General features: G+C 43.8%; 1 protein-coding gene across 1 annotated transcript in view; it reads left to right on the forward strand.

The window, feature by feature from the left end:
* The window catches only part of LOC128327475 (glycerol-3-phosphate acyltransferase 3-like), a 43,120-nt gene extending 38,016 nt beyond the window's left edge, over window positions 1-5,104 (forward strand). The window contains exons 10-12 of the mRNA XM_053256271.1: window positions 632-760; window positions 2,357-2,436; window positions 4,227-5,104. Of these exons, the coding sequence (XP_053112246.1) occupies window positions 632-760; window positions 2,357-2,436; window positions 4,227-4,362 (345 nt within the window). The 3' untranslated portion in view covers window positions 4,363-5,104. The remainder of the gene's footprint in view (window positions 1-631; window positions 761-2,356; window positions 2,437-4,226) is intronic.
* Window positions 5,105-17,022: the final 11,918 nt, after the last annotated feature.

Here is a 17,022-nt window from a genome sequence, read left to right on the forward strand (position 1 = left end):
CATTATTTCTATGCCCCTCCCCACAACATTGTGATTGAAGGGAGCAGATATGCAGATGAACCAACTGCAGCATGCCTTCAACAGCTGCAAGCCTGAAAAGTTATTCCTTCAGTGAACAGCTAGAGGTGTCACTCAGATAACTGCTCTTCTTCCTCCATCAGTGTTTTCCATATATGGAACATCACCCTAATCCCAGACAGTTTAAAACGGATACAAAGTATTGAACAACAACAACAACAACAACAACAAAACACTCCCATCCCAAAAAAGCAATCTGGTTTGCTTATACAGACCGATCTGATAAAGAAAATATGAGTTTATTTTATAACAGACTAATCCGATTTACACAATTTTGTATTGGAACAAATCTGATACAAAATCGACTGATATGGGTTGTATCAAATCAGGTGCAATAATCATTCTGATGTTATGAACAGCCCTAATAAATAAGCATGTGTGAATCAGTCCAGTATCTACTATAAATTTGTAGAACTTCTTCCTACATTAAAGCCCAAGCCTCAGACTGGAGAAGGACAAGAGGGATGAAAGTGATATGAGGCAGAGAGCCGTTGTTGCCCTTGATGTACATACGTCTCTCTCTTAACTTCTTGTCACCTTTTCTTCTCTGCAGTATGACCAATTATTCTCAGATCCTTACTGGGATAGCACTAAATACAGCATGTGGAGATATGCACTTAGGCTTCTTGGCAGCTGGTCCTTGGTGTGTGATGTGTGGTACTTGCCACCAATGAACAAAAAGGTATTTATGCAAAATATACTTTGCAGGGCAAATGGCGGGAGTGGTGGTGGGCATTTAAGATAGTGGCTACAGGCTGCAGCCTCAAGGTTCATTCTGTTCTTCTGAGGAAGAGTGAGGTGCTGTGGTTTCTTCGCTCTGCTTCTCACCTGCTCCTCTCATCTTTCCCCCTGCTCTATAGTCTGCTCCTGGTACTCCACACCTGTAGTCCTGCTTGCTACAGCAAATGGCGAATGGGGTGGGGAAGACTGAAGGGCAGCCAGCACAGCCACTCACGCTGGAGTTTGTTCGTTTATTATTTATTGAATTTCTATACTGCCTAATATAGAAATCACTAGGTGGTGTACAGATTAAAACGTAATACAAAATATAAAACATTTAAAATCCATAAAACAGATACAAACTACAATAGATAAAAACACATTAAAATTTTTTAAAATAGATTTCAGTTAAAAGCCTGGGAAAATACTGCCATTTTTGGAAGGGCAGTATAGAAATCGAATAAATAAAATAAAATAAAATAGGTATGCCTTCAGGGTCCTCCTAAAAACAAACAGAGAAGGAGATGCTCTTATTTAATCAGGGAGCGCATTCCAAAGTCTCTGGGGCAGTGACAGAGAAGGCCTGGTCCCGAGTTGCCACCACACAAGTTGGTGGCAACTGTAACCGGACCTCTCCAGATGATCTTAATAGGTGACATGATTCACAACAGAGAAGGTGCTCTCTTAAGTACCCTGAGCCTAAGCCATTAAGGGCTTTATAGGTAATAACCAGTACTTTATATTTTGTTCGGAAACATATCAGCAGCCCATGCAATTTTTTTAGAATCGGTGTTATATGGTGCATTCAGGTAAACCTAGTGATCAATCTGGCTTCCGCATTCTGTACCAATTGTAGTTTCCAAACTATATACAAAGGCAGCCCCATGTTGAGTGCATTACAGTAGTCAAGCCTAGAGGTTACCAGCATATGTACCACCATTTTAAGGTCTTTTGAGATCCAAAAGGATCAGCAGAGTCACACTCCCTCTGTCGATCGCCAATTGGAGATCCTCCATCTCCAATTCTGGTTCGAACTCCAGTTCCACTGGAAGCAGCCCATAGTTCCATATTTAGATGTACTGCAGGCTGCCTAGAACCTCAGGTTGCGGCAATGAAACTCACTACAACCTGAGGGTTTAGACTGGAGTTCCAAATCTGAACTCTCGGTTTCGTCGCTATGTGTAACCTCATTTGCTCACATTCGGACGTAACGTCCATGGAACTGCTGGCCCATTCAGATGTGGCCCATTCATCCTACATTGCATGCAAATGTGGCCATCGTTGTTCAAGACTTATTTTAGTTTAAAGGGTGAAGGACCAAAGGGGGAAGGAGTGTGGTTGGAGGAAGAAGGGCAGTGACAAAGGAGAAAGGAGACCCAATTGTGCCCAAGGGTCCCCAAAACCCAGGTACCAGCCCTCTAAGTGAAGCTCCAGTTTTATGCCTGGCAACCCTATTTCATCTAATCCTAAATCAGTCTAGTATTTAAGCCAATATATCTCCTCTGCATTTGATAATATATACAGTTGTCCTTAGATTGTGTTTCTTCATTTCTTTCAGGAAGATGAAGATGCGGTTCAATTTGCCAGTAGAGTACAATCTAAGATTGCTGCCCAAGCAGGCCTGACTTTGCTGCCCTGGTGAGAAGGACCCATCCAGTTTTTGCAAAAGCAAGATTTCCCCCTCCATTTTCACAACACTACAAAGAACTGAGGGGAAATTAAGAAAGAGCTACTGAGTGTAGAGTAGGGACTTTCTGGGTGAGAGCCAAAGAAGTGGATAGGAAGGCATCTATAGGGTGAAGGTCTCATTTATTTATTTATTAGATTTATATACCGCCCTTCCGATACGGCTCAGGGCGGTTCACAACATGACCGCCCTGAGCCGTATCGGAAGGTCTCATCCATTTTTGTACAGTGTATGAGAGGAAGAAGAGCTCAGTTAGGTGAGAGATGTATTTGTAAGAGTAGAAAGTTTTCTTCTGGGTTTAGCCAAAGGAATGGGTGGCTTGGATTAGTCTGGAACATAAACCTCTGGAACATAAGTGAAATAATTTCATTTTGTAACCTGCCTTGAGTTTTTAGGATAGGAACCACCTAGACATATATGTAAAGAACATGGGAAACACTAGCACAGTGCCATATGAAAGCCAGGGAGGTGTAGTGGTTAGAATGCTGGACTTGACTTAGGAAGACGGGTTGGGATCTGCCCCACGTGAAGCTCTGTTGGGGGTAGTATTGGCCCATCCAAAGGGAGTGGAAAACAAGCTGCAGGTATGGCTCTTTCCTACTCTGCTTGCTCTACCCTGGCTGCCTTGTTCTTCCTCGCCTCAGCTCACTGCTGCATCAACCCCAGGTGCACGGGCTGGTCAGTGTCCCAATCTGGAGAGTGAGGCAGTTGGGCTGGGGCGAGCAGAGTGGGAATGAGCCACTCGTTCTCCATAAACACACACACACCCCTGACTTGCCTGGATGGGTCACTAGTGATTGGGTGACTTTTGGTCAGTTGCACATTTTAGCCTAATCTCACATTCAAGGTTGCTGTGAGGATAAAATGGAGCCACCCCCATGTCCATCCTGAGCTTGGAAAATAAAAGTGAGCAGTAAAATTAAACGAAGGGCAAAATCACACCTTCAATCACCCGTTTTTTCCCCACCATTGGAAAAACTCCAGCATTGGACCTCTGCTTCCTGGCATCAGTCTGCTTTCTTCTGTTGACAGGCAGAGGAGCAGAGCAGCATATGCTTTGCATTTAGGAGGTCCCAGGTTTGGCCAGGGAGCAGGTGATAGGAAAGGTTTCTGCCTGAGACCCACAAAGGCAGTGGCTCCCAGCCGTTCCCTTGATGCAGACTACTACATTGTCACCAAAAGCTTTTGCATTTTAGACATTTTTAACACAGCCTATGGCTGACAGGAGTCAAACTTGTATATCAGGGGGTATTAAAAACGCAGCTTTTCCTAAAAGTTTGTTTATGCTCACCCACAAACACTTGTCACAGTACACTTACCTGCAACGGGCCTACCGGGGGGTGGAGGGGGAGATAACACTTGTGGAGAAGGTTGTTGTTGATTATTATTATTACATTATCTCCCCCCTCCCCCTGCATGGACCACCTGGAGTACCCTTGTGGACCACCAGTGGGGAAATACAGGTTGGCAAACATTGCACTGGAATGCAGCTCAGAGAGCCACTGCCAATCTGAGCAGACACTCCTGGGCTAGAAGGACTGCAGGGCTTGACTTGGTATAAGGCAGTTTCACGCGTCTCTTCTCCCTCCTGCTTTTTGTTAGCGAAGGGACAAAGCACATTGACGGCGTTTTTGTCTGCGTGTCTGGACAAACCACTTTTCAAGCTGTGTGGTGTCTTTTTCTTCCTCCTCCTTTTATGGGATGTATGTCAATACCATCATTCTTTCTTACTCTGTTTTAGGGATGGAGGACTGAAAAGAAAAAAAGTCAAAGATTCTTTGAAGATGCAGCAGCAGAAGGAATATAGCAGGATAATGGAAGGGAAAGGACCTTGTCTGAACTGTAAAGAAACACCTGCCTGTCAAAATGGACCTTAAGATTCTAGGATTTGGAGCTGATCCTGCAAAAAGGACTAGAACCAAATTCCCTTCAGCAGGGCTGTGTGCCCTGAAACCTACTACTTTGGACTGCTTTTCTTCCCCACCTCTCCTCTAAATTCACCAGGAGCATTTCCAGATGGGGCTTTTAGCTAGGAACGGAGGGGGTGCGTTCGCACATCAGCCGAATTAGTGCAGAAGTCCATGCGAGATATTGGAAAGCACTTCACACATAATTCGGGTTTTTCATTGCACATTGGAGCTTAGCCCAATTTATGTCTGGGGTAAAAAAAATCCACTTTTCATGTCTGGGTTTTTTTAGACAAATTCGAACTCACAGTAAACTTGTGGTAAAGCCTCCTGTCTGGGAAAGCTCCAGCAGGTGCTGGCAGGAGTCGGATCACTTCAGTGGTGCAAGCAACCCAAGCCTTGTGCCCTTGGGGTTGTTGTAATGTTGCCAAGATGCAACCATTGGGTTACACATTTTGGATCATGTGATGCAGCAACCTAGAGTTGCAAAAGCACGTCACAGGCCAGGCTTCAGTTCTGAAGAGAGGGAACTCAGAGCTCTACCACACGCGCACCGGGTACTTCCTGTTACGTCCGGCCGAAGAGGACACGGGGCGGCGGGGAAGTACACTGCCGCCCCGACGGACACTTTTAAAATGAAGCGCTGGCAGGGGAAACGCGGTGGGAGGGGTAAGGGCACCTCCCCCCGCCCTTAAATGTATGCCTCCTGCCTTCGAAGCGGCCAAACAGCTGGTTGCTCGAACTGTTTGGAGGCCCTTAAAAGGGCCTCCAAACAAGTTAGTGCACATCCCTACCTTTGGCTCCTGCATCTCCTCCTTTCTCAGTATCAGCGGAGGGCCAGTCTGCCTGAACCGTCTTGCAAGAGTACAGCTTTTGGAACTCTCTTTCTCCCTTCCTGTTGCTGTTCTTCTGCACAGATCCCAGCCCAGCATGAACCACCACCCACTGCCCCCCAAGTTCTGTAGCTCCCTGCAGTTACAGTATGCTTAAACTGGCCCTGGAAAAAAGTACTTTCCTTTGTCAGTCCTAAATTTCCTGGTAGTCAGTTTCATGGCATGACCCCTGGTTCTGGTATTGTGAGAGCGGGAGAAAAATATTTCTTTATCCACTCTCTTGCACACCATGCATAATTTTATAAACCTCTATTATCTCCCTTTAGCTGCCTTTTCCCCTCAACTAAAAAGCCCCAGATACTGTAGCCCTGCCTCCATGCTCCTGATCATTTTGGCTGCCCTATTCTGCACCTTTTGCAGTTTTAGAATATTCTTTTTGAGATATGGTGACCAGAACTGGACACAGTATTCCAAATGTGGCCTCACCGTAGGTTTGTGTAAAGGCGTTATAATATTAGCAGTTTTATTTTCAATCTCCTAATTATCCCTAGCATTTAACTTTCTCAAAAGCTTTGACCCTGCTCTACAAAGTCCTAAGCTGTTATTTGCACATCTATTATTACTATATTTATACATTACCTGTACATGACACTTTATACAAATTTGGAAGTGTAGGGCTTATGATTGACTGTACTAGTTGGTGCTGGTCCCACCCCTTCTAGCATCTGATGTACATGCATTGGGTGCCATATTTGCATAAGGATTTACTGTCACAAGATGCCTCAACGGAAGATGAGAGCCTTAGACTGTGAGCCACTGCTCTGTCGGGCAAGCTTCCAGAACAGTAACATCATTGCTGGAGTTAAGGGCTAGCCAATGGATCCATCCTTCCGTCTGGGCTAGAACTTTGCCTAAGAAACAAGGTTGCCTTGGTTCCTCTAGTATGTTATTGTCTGTGATTCCCAGCTTGATTTCTGATTGCTCTTGGTATTGACTACTGGTTAGACCTTTTGAGTATGACTTCAGTATTGACTCCTCGTTTGTTTCTTGGTTTTGATCCCTGGTTTGACTTCTTGGCTCCAGATCCTTGGTTTGATTTTTATTCTTCTTGGCTCTGGCTTTGAACCTGGTTTGACTTCTTGGCTTTGGTCCTGACTCTCAACTTGCTGCTTGGACCAGACTCCTGGTTTGCAGGGATGTGCACGAATCAATTTTTTTGATTCTATTTGTACCCAAACTGAAACACCCCCGATTTGTTTTGGGTCCGAATCTGCCCCCTGAATCACCCCCAATTTGATTTGTACCTGGATTTTCCAAGTCTGAATCTATTTGGGGCAAAAACATGGTTCCGGGGGCAACAGAGTGTGGTGGGTAGTAGTTCCCAATGAGTGGAATTGGGCAAAGGGGTTATTTTAAACAATTTTTTGAAGTTCATATGTCTTCTAAGTTCATCAACTTAGAATCCACTATCACCGCTCATCTTTGTTCATTCATAATCTTCTTTGGTGCAAAATGATGAATGAACTTAGAAAGAATCCACTCTCATTTCCCACCAAAGAAATGACCAGCCACCCTGTTGTGAACAGCAATCTATTCAACTGTTCTTGCATACCCTCAGATTGGGCGGAGAAGCCTATTTTGCATGACTTAGGTTGCAGGGGAGGGGGAATTGCATAGAAGAGTTCTTTGGGGGTGTCAACAGGCATGTGGATAAAGGTGATCCGGTTGACACAGTATACTTGGACTTCCAAAAAGTTTTTGATGAAGATGCTCATGAAAGGCTCTTGAGTAAACTTAGCAATAATGGGATAAGGGGACACATTCATGTGTGGATAAGTAACTGTTTGAAGGACAGGAAACAGAGAGTAGGAATAAGTGGACAGTTTTCACAGTGGAGGAGGTAGGAAGTGGTGTCCCTCAGGGATCTGTACTGGGACCAGTGCTCTTTAACTTGTTCATAAATGATCTAGAAGTTAGAGTGACCAACGAACTGGCCCAATTTGTAGTTGACACTAAACTATTTAGGGTAATGAAGTCCACAGCAGATTGTGAGGAGCTCCAAAAGGATCTCTCCAAACTGGGGGAGTGGGTGACAAAATGGCAATATAGTTCAGTGTAAGCAAATGTAAAGTGATGCATATTGGGGCAAAAAACTTCACATATACATTGATGGGCTCTGAGCTGTTAGTGACTGACCAGGAGAGGGATCTTGAGGTTGTAGTGGACAGCTCATTGAAAGTGTTGATTCAGTGTGCGGCAGCTGTGAAAAAGGCAAATTTCATGCTAGGGATCATTAGGAAGGGGATTGAAAATAAAAATGCTAATATTATAATGCCCTTATACAAATATATAGTGCAGTCACATTTCGAGTACTGTGTATAATTCTGGTCACTGTACCTTAAGGAGGACATCGTAGAACTGGAAAAGGCACAGAAGGGGGCAAACAAGGTGATCAGAGGGCTGGAGCACCTTCCTTATGAGGCAAAACTATAGCATTTGGGGCTCTTTAGTTTGGAAAAGAGGTGACTATGGGGAGACATGAAAGAGGTGTATAAAATTATGCTTGGAGTAGAGAGAGTGAACAGAGAGAAATTTTTCTCCCTCTCTCATAACACTAGGACCAGGGGTCATCCCATGAAACTGAAAGCCAGGAAATTCAGGACCAACAAAAGGAAGTGATTTTTTATGCTGCACAGAATTAATTGATGGAATTCTCTGCCATGGGATGTGGTGATGGCCACTAGCTTGGACTACTTTAAAAGCAGTTTAGACAAGTTCATAGAGGAGAGCTCCATCAATGTCTATGAGTCTGGTGGCTATAGGCTACCTCCAGCCTAACAGGCAAGATGCCTCTTAATAGCAGTAGCAGGGGAGCAACAGCAAGAGAGAAAGAATGCCCTCACCTCTTGCCTGTGGGCTTCAGAGGCATCTGGTGGGCCACTGTGGGAAACAGGGTGCTGGACTAGATAGGCCTTGGGCCTGATCCAGCAGAGCTGTTCTTATATTAAAGAACAAACTTGTTCTGTGTTGCTTCTGAGGGCAGGACTAGGATCAAGGGATTGAAATTATCAGGAAGCAGATTTAGGCTAGACATGAGGAAGAACTGATAACTGTAAGAGCTGTTGGGCACTATGGCGGATTAACGTAGTAGCAAATGTAGCATTTGCTACAGGCCCCGTGTTTTCAAGGGCCCCGCACGCCTGGCTTCCAACTGGGAATTAAAGTTAAAACTTTGCCTGTTTTATTTGGACCATGTTAGATAAAATATCTCTTTCCTGCTAAATGTGCCTTTTAAGAGAAGGCCCAGCACAGCATCTGTCCAGTGGCTGTTGCTGGTGCCTACCACATTTTTCTTTTTAGAGTGTGAGCCCATTGGAGAAAGAGAATCATCTTTCCACTCTATTTTTCTATGTAAACGACTTTGAGAATTTTGATTGAAAAACGGTATATAAATGTTCACTGTTGTAGTAAGTGTGAGTCTGTGGCTTGGTCTCCCATACTCCAAAATATAGCAAATAAAAAAATTGAATTACTTTACTATGCAAGTGAATAATTTATGTTTTAATAGTTATGTGCATTTTTAAAAATTTAGGGCCCCTTTATAACATATGCTACAGGCCCCGCACTAGCTTAATCTGGCCCTGGTTTGGACAATGGAATAACCTGCCTTGTGCAATGGGGGGCTCACCATTAACTGGAAGCTTTCCAACAGAAGCTGGCAGGCTTCTGACAGAGATGCTGTAGAACTGGGCAAGGGGTTGGACTAGAAGACCTCTAAGGTCCCTTCCAACTCTAATGTTATATTATTCTATTGATCTGTGTGAACTGCGTTTTTGTTCTACTGTGGCATACCTTAGCATCATTGCATGTGGCAGCTCTTGGTAAGGAAGGAAATGTATGGTTTGTGTTCCTTCTGTGTTTGTGTGCAGTGATTTTATTACCGATTCAGTGGCATTGCTGAAGGCATTTGTGTGATCCGTGCTTTTGTTTTGTGTAAAAAAAAAAAAAAAAAGCCCTTTTGGGGGTAATAGAAGTTAAGTATGCTTCTGTTTCTTCTCTGTAACATTTAAATTTGCTTCTGAATTTATATGCATAGTAGTGGAGTGCATGTGGTTAGGAGTCAACGGAAATATGCATGTTATTTATATGTATGTACTTGTATGTTGTTTATAGCATTAATAGTAATGATAAACTTTATTTGTTAGCCATCCCATAACAAATTGTTCTCCGGGCAGCTCACATCTCAGCATTATAATATGAAATAAAAACACACAACACAATTAAATCATAACAGATCAAAAGAGGGGAAAAGAAAATACAAAATACAATACAAAGTAATTTAAAAACTCCTTTAAAACCAGTTTAAAAATCAAAATTTAAAAGGCCTGGGTGAATAAAAAGGTCTTTACTTGGCATCTAAAAGAAAGTGATGAAGCCAGGCAAACCTCACTGAGGAGGTTATTCCGTAATAATTTAAAGGCTCTCTTCCTAGAAGCCACCCACCTTACCTCGTTTGGCAGGGGCACTCAGAGAAGAGCCTCCAAAGAAGATCTTAAGGTCCAGGTTGGCACATATGGGGCAAGGCGCTCTCTTGGGTAACCCCGCCCCAAGCCATTCAGGGCTTTAAAGGTTAAAACCAGCACTTGGAATTGGGCCTGGAAATGGACTGGGAGCCAGTGCAGCTGATGAAGCACTGCCGTGATATGATCAAAACATCTGGTCCCAGTTAATAATCTTGCAGCCCTATTTTGTACCAGCTGCAGTTTCCTGACTGTTTTCAAAGGCAGCTCCATGTATAGTGCATTGCAGTAATCTAAGCGAGAGGTTACCAGAGCATAAGTAACTGTGGTCAAGCTATCTTTATCTAGGTGAGGTCGCAGTTATCATCTGAAGCTGATCAAAGGCACTCTGAGCCACAGAGACCACTTGAGCTTCTAATGACAATGCACGCACGCGCACGCACACATACTGTAACATATGCAGTATTTTTAACACGTGAGTTCTTGAGGGCACAAACAGCTACTGAACACACTAGAATGTAAGAAAATAAAACAGGTCTATTTATGTATATATTTAAGGCACAAATGACCAGGCTCAAACTATCATACTTTGGACACCTTATGCGAAGACCCAGCTCCCTTGAGAAGTCTGTAATGCTGGGGAAAGTTGAAGGAAAGAGAAGAAGAGGATGACCAGCAGCAAGGTGAATGAACTCGATTACGACAACAATGAATTAATCGTAACTCGATTACAACAACAATGAATGCACCGCTGAGAGACCTTAAAGGCCAAGCTAAAGGCAGATCATCCTGGAGAGAATCTATCTTTGTGGTAGCTAAGAGTCAACACTGACTTGATGGCACTTAATCAATCAATCAATCAATCTTTATGTAAATATGCATTAGCAGAAACAATTCAACACACAACTTAACATATTCCCGTCCCACATATTTCTTTCCCCACTCTGTCTCTAAAGCACCAGGCACAGGTCATCATCACACTTGGTCGCCTGGCGCACTGAGGGCCACACCAGCCAGGACAGACTACAGAGGATTTGGGGGCTTCCAGGGAATGTGAAGGCCCTGGACTTCAGCCCCGAAGCCAGGGGTAAGAGCGCCCCTGTTGCCATGACATCAGCTGTAGAGTCCAACTCATGGCGAATGCGAGCAACTTTACCCTTAAGGTGCTGTGCAAGTGTGTCACAGGGTGCTACTGAGGATTCTAATACATCATGCCTGGGGCCAGATTTCAAAACACCCTGTACCACCTGGAAAAGCCCTGCTGGACAACATTGAGAGGATGCAATGGTGGTGGATGGGGAAAAAAGTTTCTTCTGTTCCATCACTGCCACAGAATAGGCTTGATAATGAGCTCTAACTTGTGTTCGCTCAGACTCGCCCTGAGTTTTCCTCCACTTGCATTCCAGCCATCTTCCAGCTTGCTTCATTTCCCTCCAGCTCAGGTGTATACCAAGGTGCTGCACAGGCTCTGCTCTGTGGGAGAGGGAAGCACTTGGAAGCAATTGTGTCAGCCGCCCGAGGCATTTCTTCATTTCAGAGAACAATTAGAGCTTTGACAGGAGCACTTGCCATACCAGCTGGAACATCCCCCAGAGCATTTATATCTTTCCATTCCTTCAATGAACACAGGGTGGCATACATGGTGGTTCTTCCCCACTTTTTAATCTTTACAACAATCCTGTAAGGTAGGTCAGGATGAGAGAGTTTTATAGCTGAGTGGGGAAGAATTTGAACTCGGGTCTCTCCAATCCCAGTCAACTCCCTTTTCACACCTGTCTTATTTATCTTTCTGTGTGAACAGCTTTGAGAACTTCCCTTGCTAACAGCTGCAGATCAAACTGCTATGAAAAGCGCAGCTGCAGGGATCAGGAGAAAAAACCTATATTTGTGTGGTTCATAGGGAGGATATGGGCTGGGCTGTGTGAGTATGCTGTTTTCAACTCTTAGTTATAATGCCTTGCACTGTAGATTTAGCTGATCAAAGACTGTAATAAAGAATTGATTGAGTCTGAGAACCCTTATCCTGTTTTACAGATAAAGTTTTCTTTTGGTTTCCAGTACGCTCTTTCAAGTTCTTTTGTAGCAAAGGAACACAGAAGCCTAGATCTCCCAGGCAGATGCTTGCTGCCTGCTGTCCTTGGAACGTCGGGTGTTGTTGTTGTTGGAGAATTACCCCTTCCCCATTGGGAGGGCTCCCAAATTTTATTTTCTTGGTGCCACAAAAATCTATAAATGTCTTGCACACTGCCCCATTCAGACCTTGTTACACCACTGCCTTGATCCCTGACTTGCTTTTGGTCTTGGCTTCTTGTTCAGCTCCTTGGCTTTGCCTTCCAGTTTAGTTCTGATCTCTGATTTAACTCCTCAACCCTGGTTTGTAGCTAATCTCCCTGTCCACACCTAGTTGTGTAGACTGGAATCTCTCTATGCTGCGAAGATTGGAACCAATGCACATTGTGGTCTACGTGCATTAGCCCCTATGCAAATATCATGTCCAACACATGGATGTCGGCCATGCCAGGGAGGTGAATCCAACTGGGATGTAGAATAGTCATATCTGCACAGGATTAGAGTAATTTAAGGGTAGGCCTTAAATTACACTTTACCTTCACAGCACTGTACATTGGCCACTTGAGCTCTCCCGTTCTCCAGGTACTCCAACGATGGCCCCCAGCTCCTCCAGTATTGCGTCATAGTGAAGTTTCCCCACCCCACAGTTGGAATCCAACACTTAGCTGCAGAAACCCCTGACCTGCCTGGTTGGTAGGTTGGCCAAAGAGGCAGCACAGAATCCAATCCACTTCAAGTAAAAACACACAGGGGAGTTCCTTCACTCCACTGCTGGAGTTGGCAGCACTCCATCTCCAGTTCTGCTTGGAGCACAGATCATGAAGCAGAAGCAGGCCCTGCAGAGGCACATAAGCTGCCAGCACAGTCATCCTCTTCCTCGAAGCCGTAGAAAGTGCAGGTGTCACTTTCCGGTGATGACTCTGCAGCTGTGGTGGTAGGTGTATAATGAATCAATTTATAACAGCCATAGGCCATACAGAGAACATACAAAGATTAAAACAAGATTAAAAGCAAAATATGCCAGCAGTAATATAATACATAACTATCAGGACAAAAAAATAGCTCCTAAGAATTAGATCTTAAACAGGATCTTAATCTAATAGTGACATAAAAGAATTTCGCCACCACCTTAGTAACCTCATTATCTTGATCCTCAAGACAAAAATTCAAATAAAAGGAGTCAGCTCTTCCTGGGAATTGCTCTAACAGAGGGAATATGAGTTCTTTCCTAGTATCAGAGTACAGGGAGCAATATAACAGCACATGAGAAACTGTTTCAGGGACGCCTGCACCACAAGGGCATAGGCCAAAATCTGACGATCCCTTATTAAATCTTTTTTCCAAAAGGGCTGAAGGCAGCACATTCATACGGGCCCTAGTGAAAGCTATCCTAAGCTAGGTGTATAAAAACCTCAAATAATTACAGCAGTGCTTGGTTAAGTCAGAAGACACTATTTTAAACACACACCACACAGAGCCATCTAATGGTTCTGGATATTTAGATCCTTTCCAGACTGGCTTCTGGGTGGGCTATGGGGCTGAGACTGCCTTGGTCGGCCTGATGGATGATCTACATTTGGCAATCAACAGAAGGAGTGTGACTCTGCTGAGCCTTTTGGATCTCTTGGTGGCTTTTGATACCATTGACCATGGTATCCTGCTGGGTTTCTTGAAGGAGGTGGAATTGGGTGGCACTATTTTACCATGGTTCCGTTCCTGCCTCTCTGGCAGATTCCAGATGGTGTCACTTGGAAACTATTGCTCTGAAAAACGAGAGCTAAAGTGTGGTGTTCCATAGGGCTCCATACTGTCTCCAATGCTTTTTAATATCTACATGGAACCACTGGGGGAGAGCATCAAGAAGTTTGGTCTAGGGTGCTATCAATATGCTGATGTCACCCAGATCTATTTCTCTATATCAATCAATCAATCATTTTATTTACGGCCATAAGCCAAACAAAATTAAAACTTTAGACTGTTACTATGCATAAATATACAGCATAAAATAACTGATACACAATCAGCCTCATAAAACCCCATGACGAGAGGTCAGTTTCATAGCCGCATATAAAAATTTAGCAACCAGTTTAGTAATACCCTCATTAACATCAGCAAGACATCAATTAAGACAAAATGAGTCAGGCCTGCCTGAGAACTGATCAAATGGGGGGGGGGGGGGTCAATAATTATTTCCTTGAGTCGCGGAACAGAGGGCAGAACAAAAGCACATGAGCAACTGTTTCTAAGCAGCCCTCTCCACAAGAACATAGCCCCGAAACAGGGGAATCCTTGCAAAACCTTCTAAGGAGCAAGGCAGTGGGTAAAACATTCAGCCTGGCTCTTGCAAAGGCTGACCTCAATTTAACCAGATGGAGCATGGAGAGATATTTAGCAGGATGATTTTGAGCAGGGAGGGAAATACCAAGATATATGGGAGAGCAGCATCTATTCGCTAAGGAGACAAGGCGTTGGTACTCCATGTCTCTAAGACGTTGGATCATGATAGCCTTGGCGCTGGTAAAACACAGGTACAATAGACTGGAGGGAGAAAGCCCCAAACTCAGCACTTTTTTGGTAACCACAGATAACCAAGAGTTAGGGAAGCTGTCCCTCCACATAAGTTGAATATACAATGATCCCTGAGACCCAAGGCAAAAAATAAGCCAGCGAGTTAGTGTAAGCTCCCAAGCCTAACAGGCAATGGAATAGGAACCTGACTCCAGACACAAAGCACCATAGGAAACACATTTCGGCACTCTAAAAAGAGCTCTGAGAAATCTGGACTGCATAGAATCCATCTCCGGCTGTATCCCCTGAATCCATAGTGGAGCCCCAAAGAGCATTTGAGCTAGAATTTTGACTCGGAACACCCCGAGAGCCATAGGTATGTATTGACCACCCCAGTGAAGAAAAAATGAAGAAAAACATATAATGTGGAACGTGCAGTATGGATCCCAAACTCTCCCTGGTTTCTCAGGTTGAGGCTGTGGCCAGGAGTGCTTTTTATCAGTTTTGGCTGATAACGCTGTGATTTCCAATTAAGGTTTGATTGGAAATAAATACCAAGCTATTTAAACTTAAAAACATCGTCAATCTTAATATGGCTGATACTCCAGCTGTAAACCTTCCTGGCATTCGAGAACACCACCTTAGATTTAGCAAAGTTGATGGAAAGATGGTTATCATTACAATATTGGGCAAATGCTCTCAAAAGTCTGAGGAGACCAATTCTGGTCTGGCACAAAAGGATCAAATCATCAGCATATAGGAGTACCGGAATCCGATGGTCTGCCAACTTAGGGGAGTGAGCGTCCACCTTATTCAACTCAGAGGCCAGGTCATTAATACATAAATTAAAGAGGGCTGGGGCCAATATTTCTCTATACCAACTTCATCAGGAAATGGCATTACCCCCCTCCCCTAAGTGCCTGCCTGAAGGAGATATTGGATGAGGGATAACAGGCTGAAATTGAATCAAACAAGGTGGAGGTACTGTCTTGGGGTTGGGATCTGAGAGATGGTTTAGATCAGCCTGTTCTGGATGAGGTTACACTCCCTCCTAGAAGATCAGGTTTGTAGTCTGGGAGTTTCTCAGGTTGAGGCTGTGGCCAGGAGTGCTTTTTATCAGTTTTGGCTGATATGCCAGATACGTCCATTTCTGGAGACTAATGACCTTAAAACAGTAGTACACATGCTGGTAACCTCTAGGCTTGACTACTATAATGCACTCTAAATGGGGCTGCCTTTGTATATAGTTCGGAAACTACAATTGGTTCAGAATGCGGCAGCCAGATTGGTCTCTGGGACAACACTAAGGGACCACATAACTCCGATTCTAAAAGAACTTCACTGGCTGCCGATACGTTTCTGAATGAAATACAAAATACTGTTTATTACCTATAAAGCCCTTAATGGCTTAGGTCCAGGGTACTTAAGAGAGCGCCTTCTTTGTCGTGAACCCTGTTGCCTATTAAGATCATCTGGAGAGGTCCGGTTATGGTTGGTGCCAACTCGTTTGGTGGCAACTCGGGACCGGGCCTTCTCTGTGGCTGCCCCACAGACTTTGGAATTTGCTCCCTGCTGAAATAAGAGCATCTCCTTCTCTTGTTTTTAGGAGGACCCTGAAGACCTACCTGTTTTCCCGGGCCTTCAACTGATAACAAATTTTAAAATTTTAATGTGTTGTCTATTTTATCTTTTTATGTATTTTACATGTTTTATATTTTATATTACGTTTTAATTCTGTAAACCATATATAAAAATTAAAATAAATAAATAAATAAATTAAATAAATGTTCTAGGGTTGATAGGGAGCTGGCAGTAAAATCTAGAACCACGTACAAATGTCCAGTTATTTCCAGAATTTGGTGGCATTCTGAAATAAGATGGTGTTATTTGCAATTTTGAATGCTGTATGGAAAAAAACACAAAGGAAAAATAACAGAACTGTGTAACTAGGCAATTTTCCTATGCATACTAGCCGTGTTCTCTTTATTATTATTTTCATCTGTGTGTGGAATGAATTTTGTTCTAGGAGGCAGTATCAAAACAGTGTGTGCACACCTGCATTCAGAATGAGGCCTTCCTGATTCAACCTGAGTGGGATCTAAAATTAACTGAGCGGACATTAAAAAAACTTGTGAGCGTGGGCATGTGCGCACGCCTTAGAGGGAACACTGCACACTAAACCTGTAAACAAATGTAAGGATAGAGTCCAACCCAATCTGATCCGACCCCACAAATGTTGGTTCAGGGTCCTTTTGGGCCCTTCCAAATGTTGGGGTTGGAACTGGGAATGGAGTTGGGATCAGGATCTGACTCAACCCAACCAGTTTTTTGGTTTTTTTTAAAGTAAATTGCTGATACTCACTGTGAACCCAGAAGAAAATTAACTTAACACCAGAGAGTCACTGGGGAAGTCATGTAACATCAGAGAATTGCAGGAGAAACCTGGAAACTTGTGAGTCACAATGGGCAGAAAACTTTATAAAACTGTTTAAAAGGGAGGGGGGATTCACAGACAGGAAATGGTACCCACCGGGCCACGATCACTTTAAAAAAGAGAGAGCGGGAGCACAGACTCTCACTACTAATGGGAGCTCTGGTAAGCTCCAAGTTTTTTGAAGGGGGTTGGAAAAGTCCGACCTGAACTTGGTCATGCAAGTTCGGATTCGGACTCTCTCTGAATCAGTCCGATTTGAATAAAT

The sequence above is a fragment of the Hemicordylus capensis genome, chromosome 5, assembly GCF_027244095.1.
Source record: "Hemicordylus capensis ecotype Gifberg chromosome 5, rHemCap1.1.pri, whole genome shotgun sequence".
Classification (NCBI taxonomy): Eukaryota; Metazoa; Chordata; class Lepidosauria; order Squamata; family Cordylidae; genus Hemicordylus; species Hemicordylus capensis.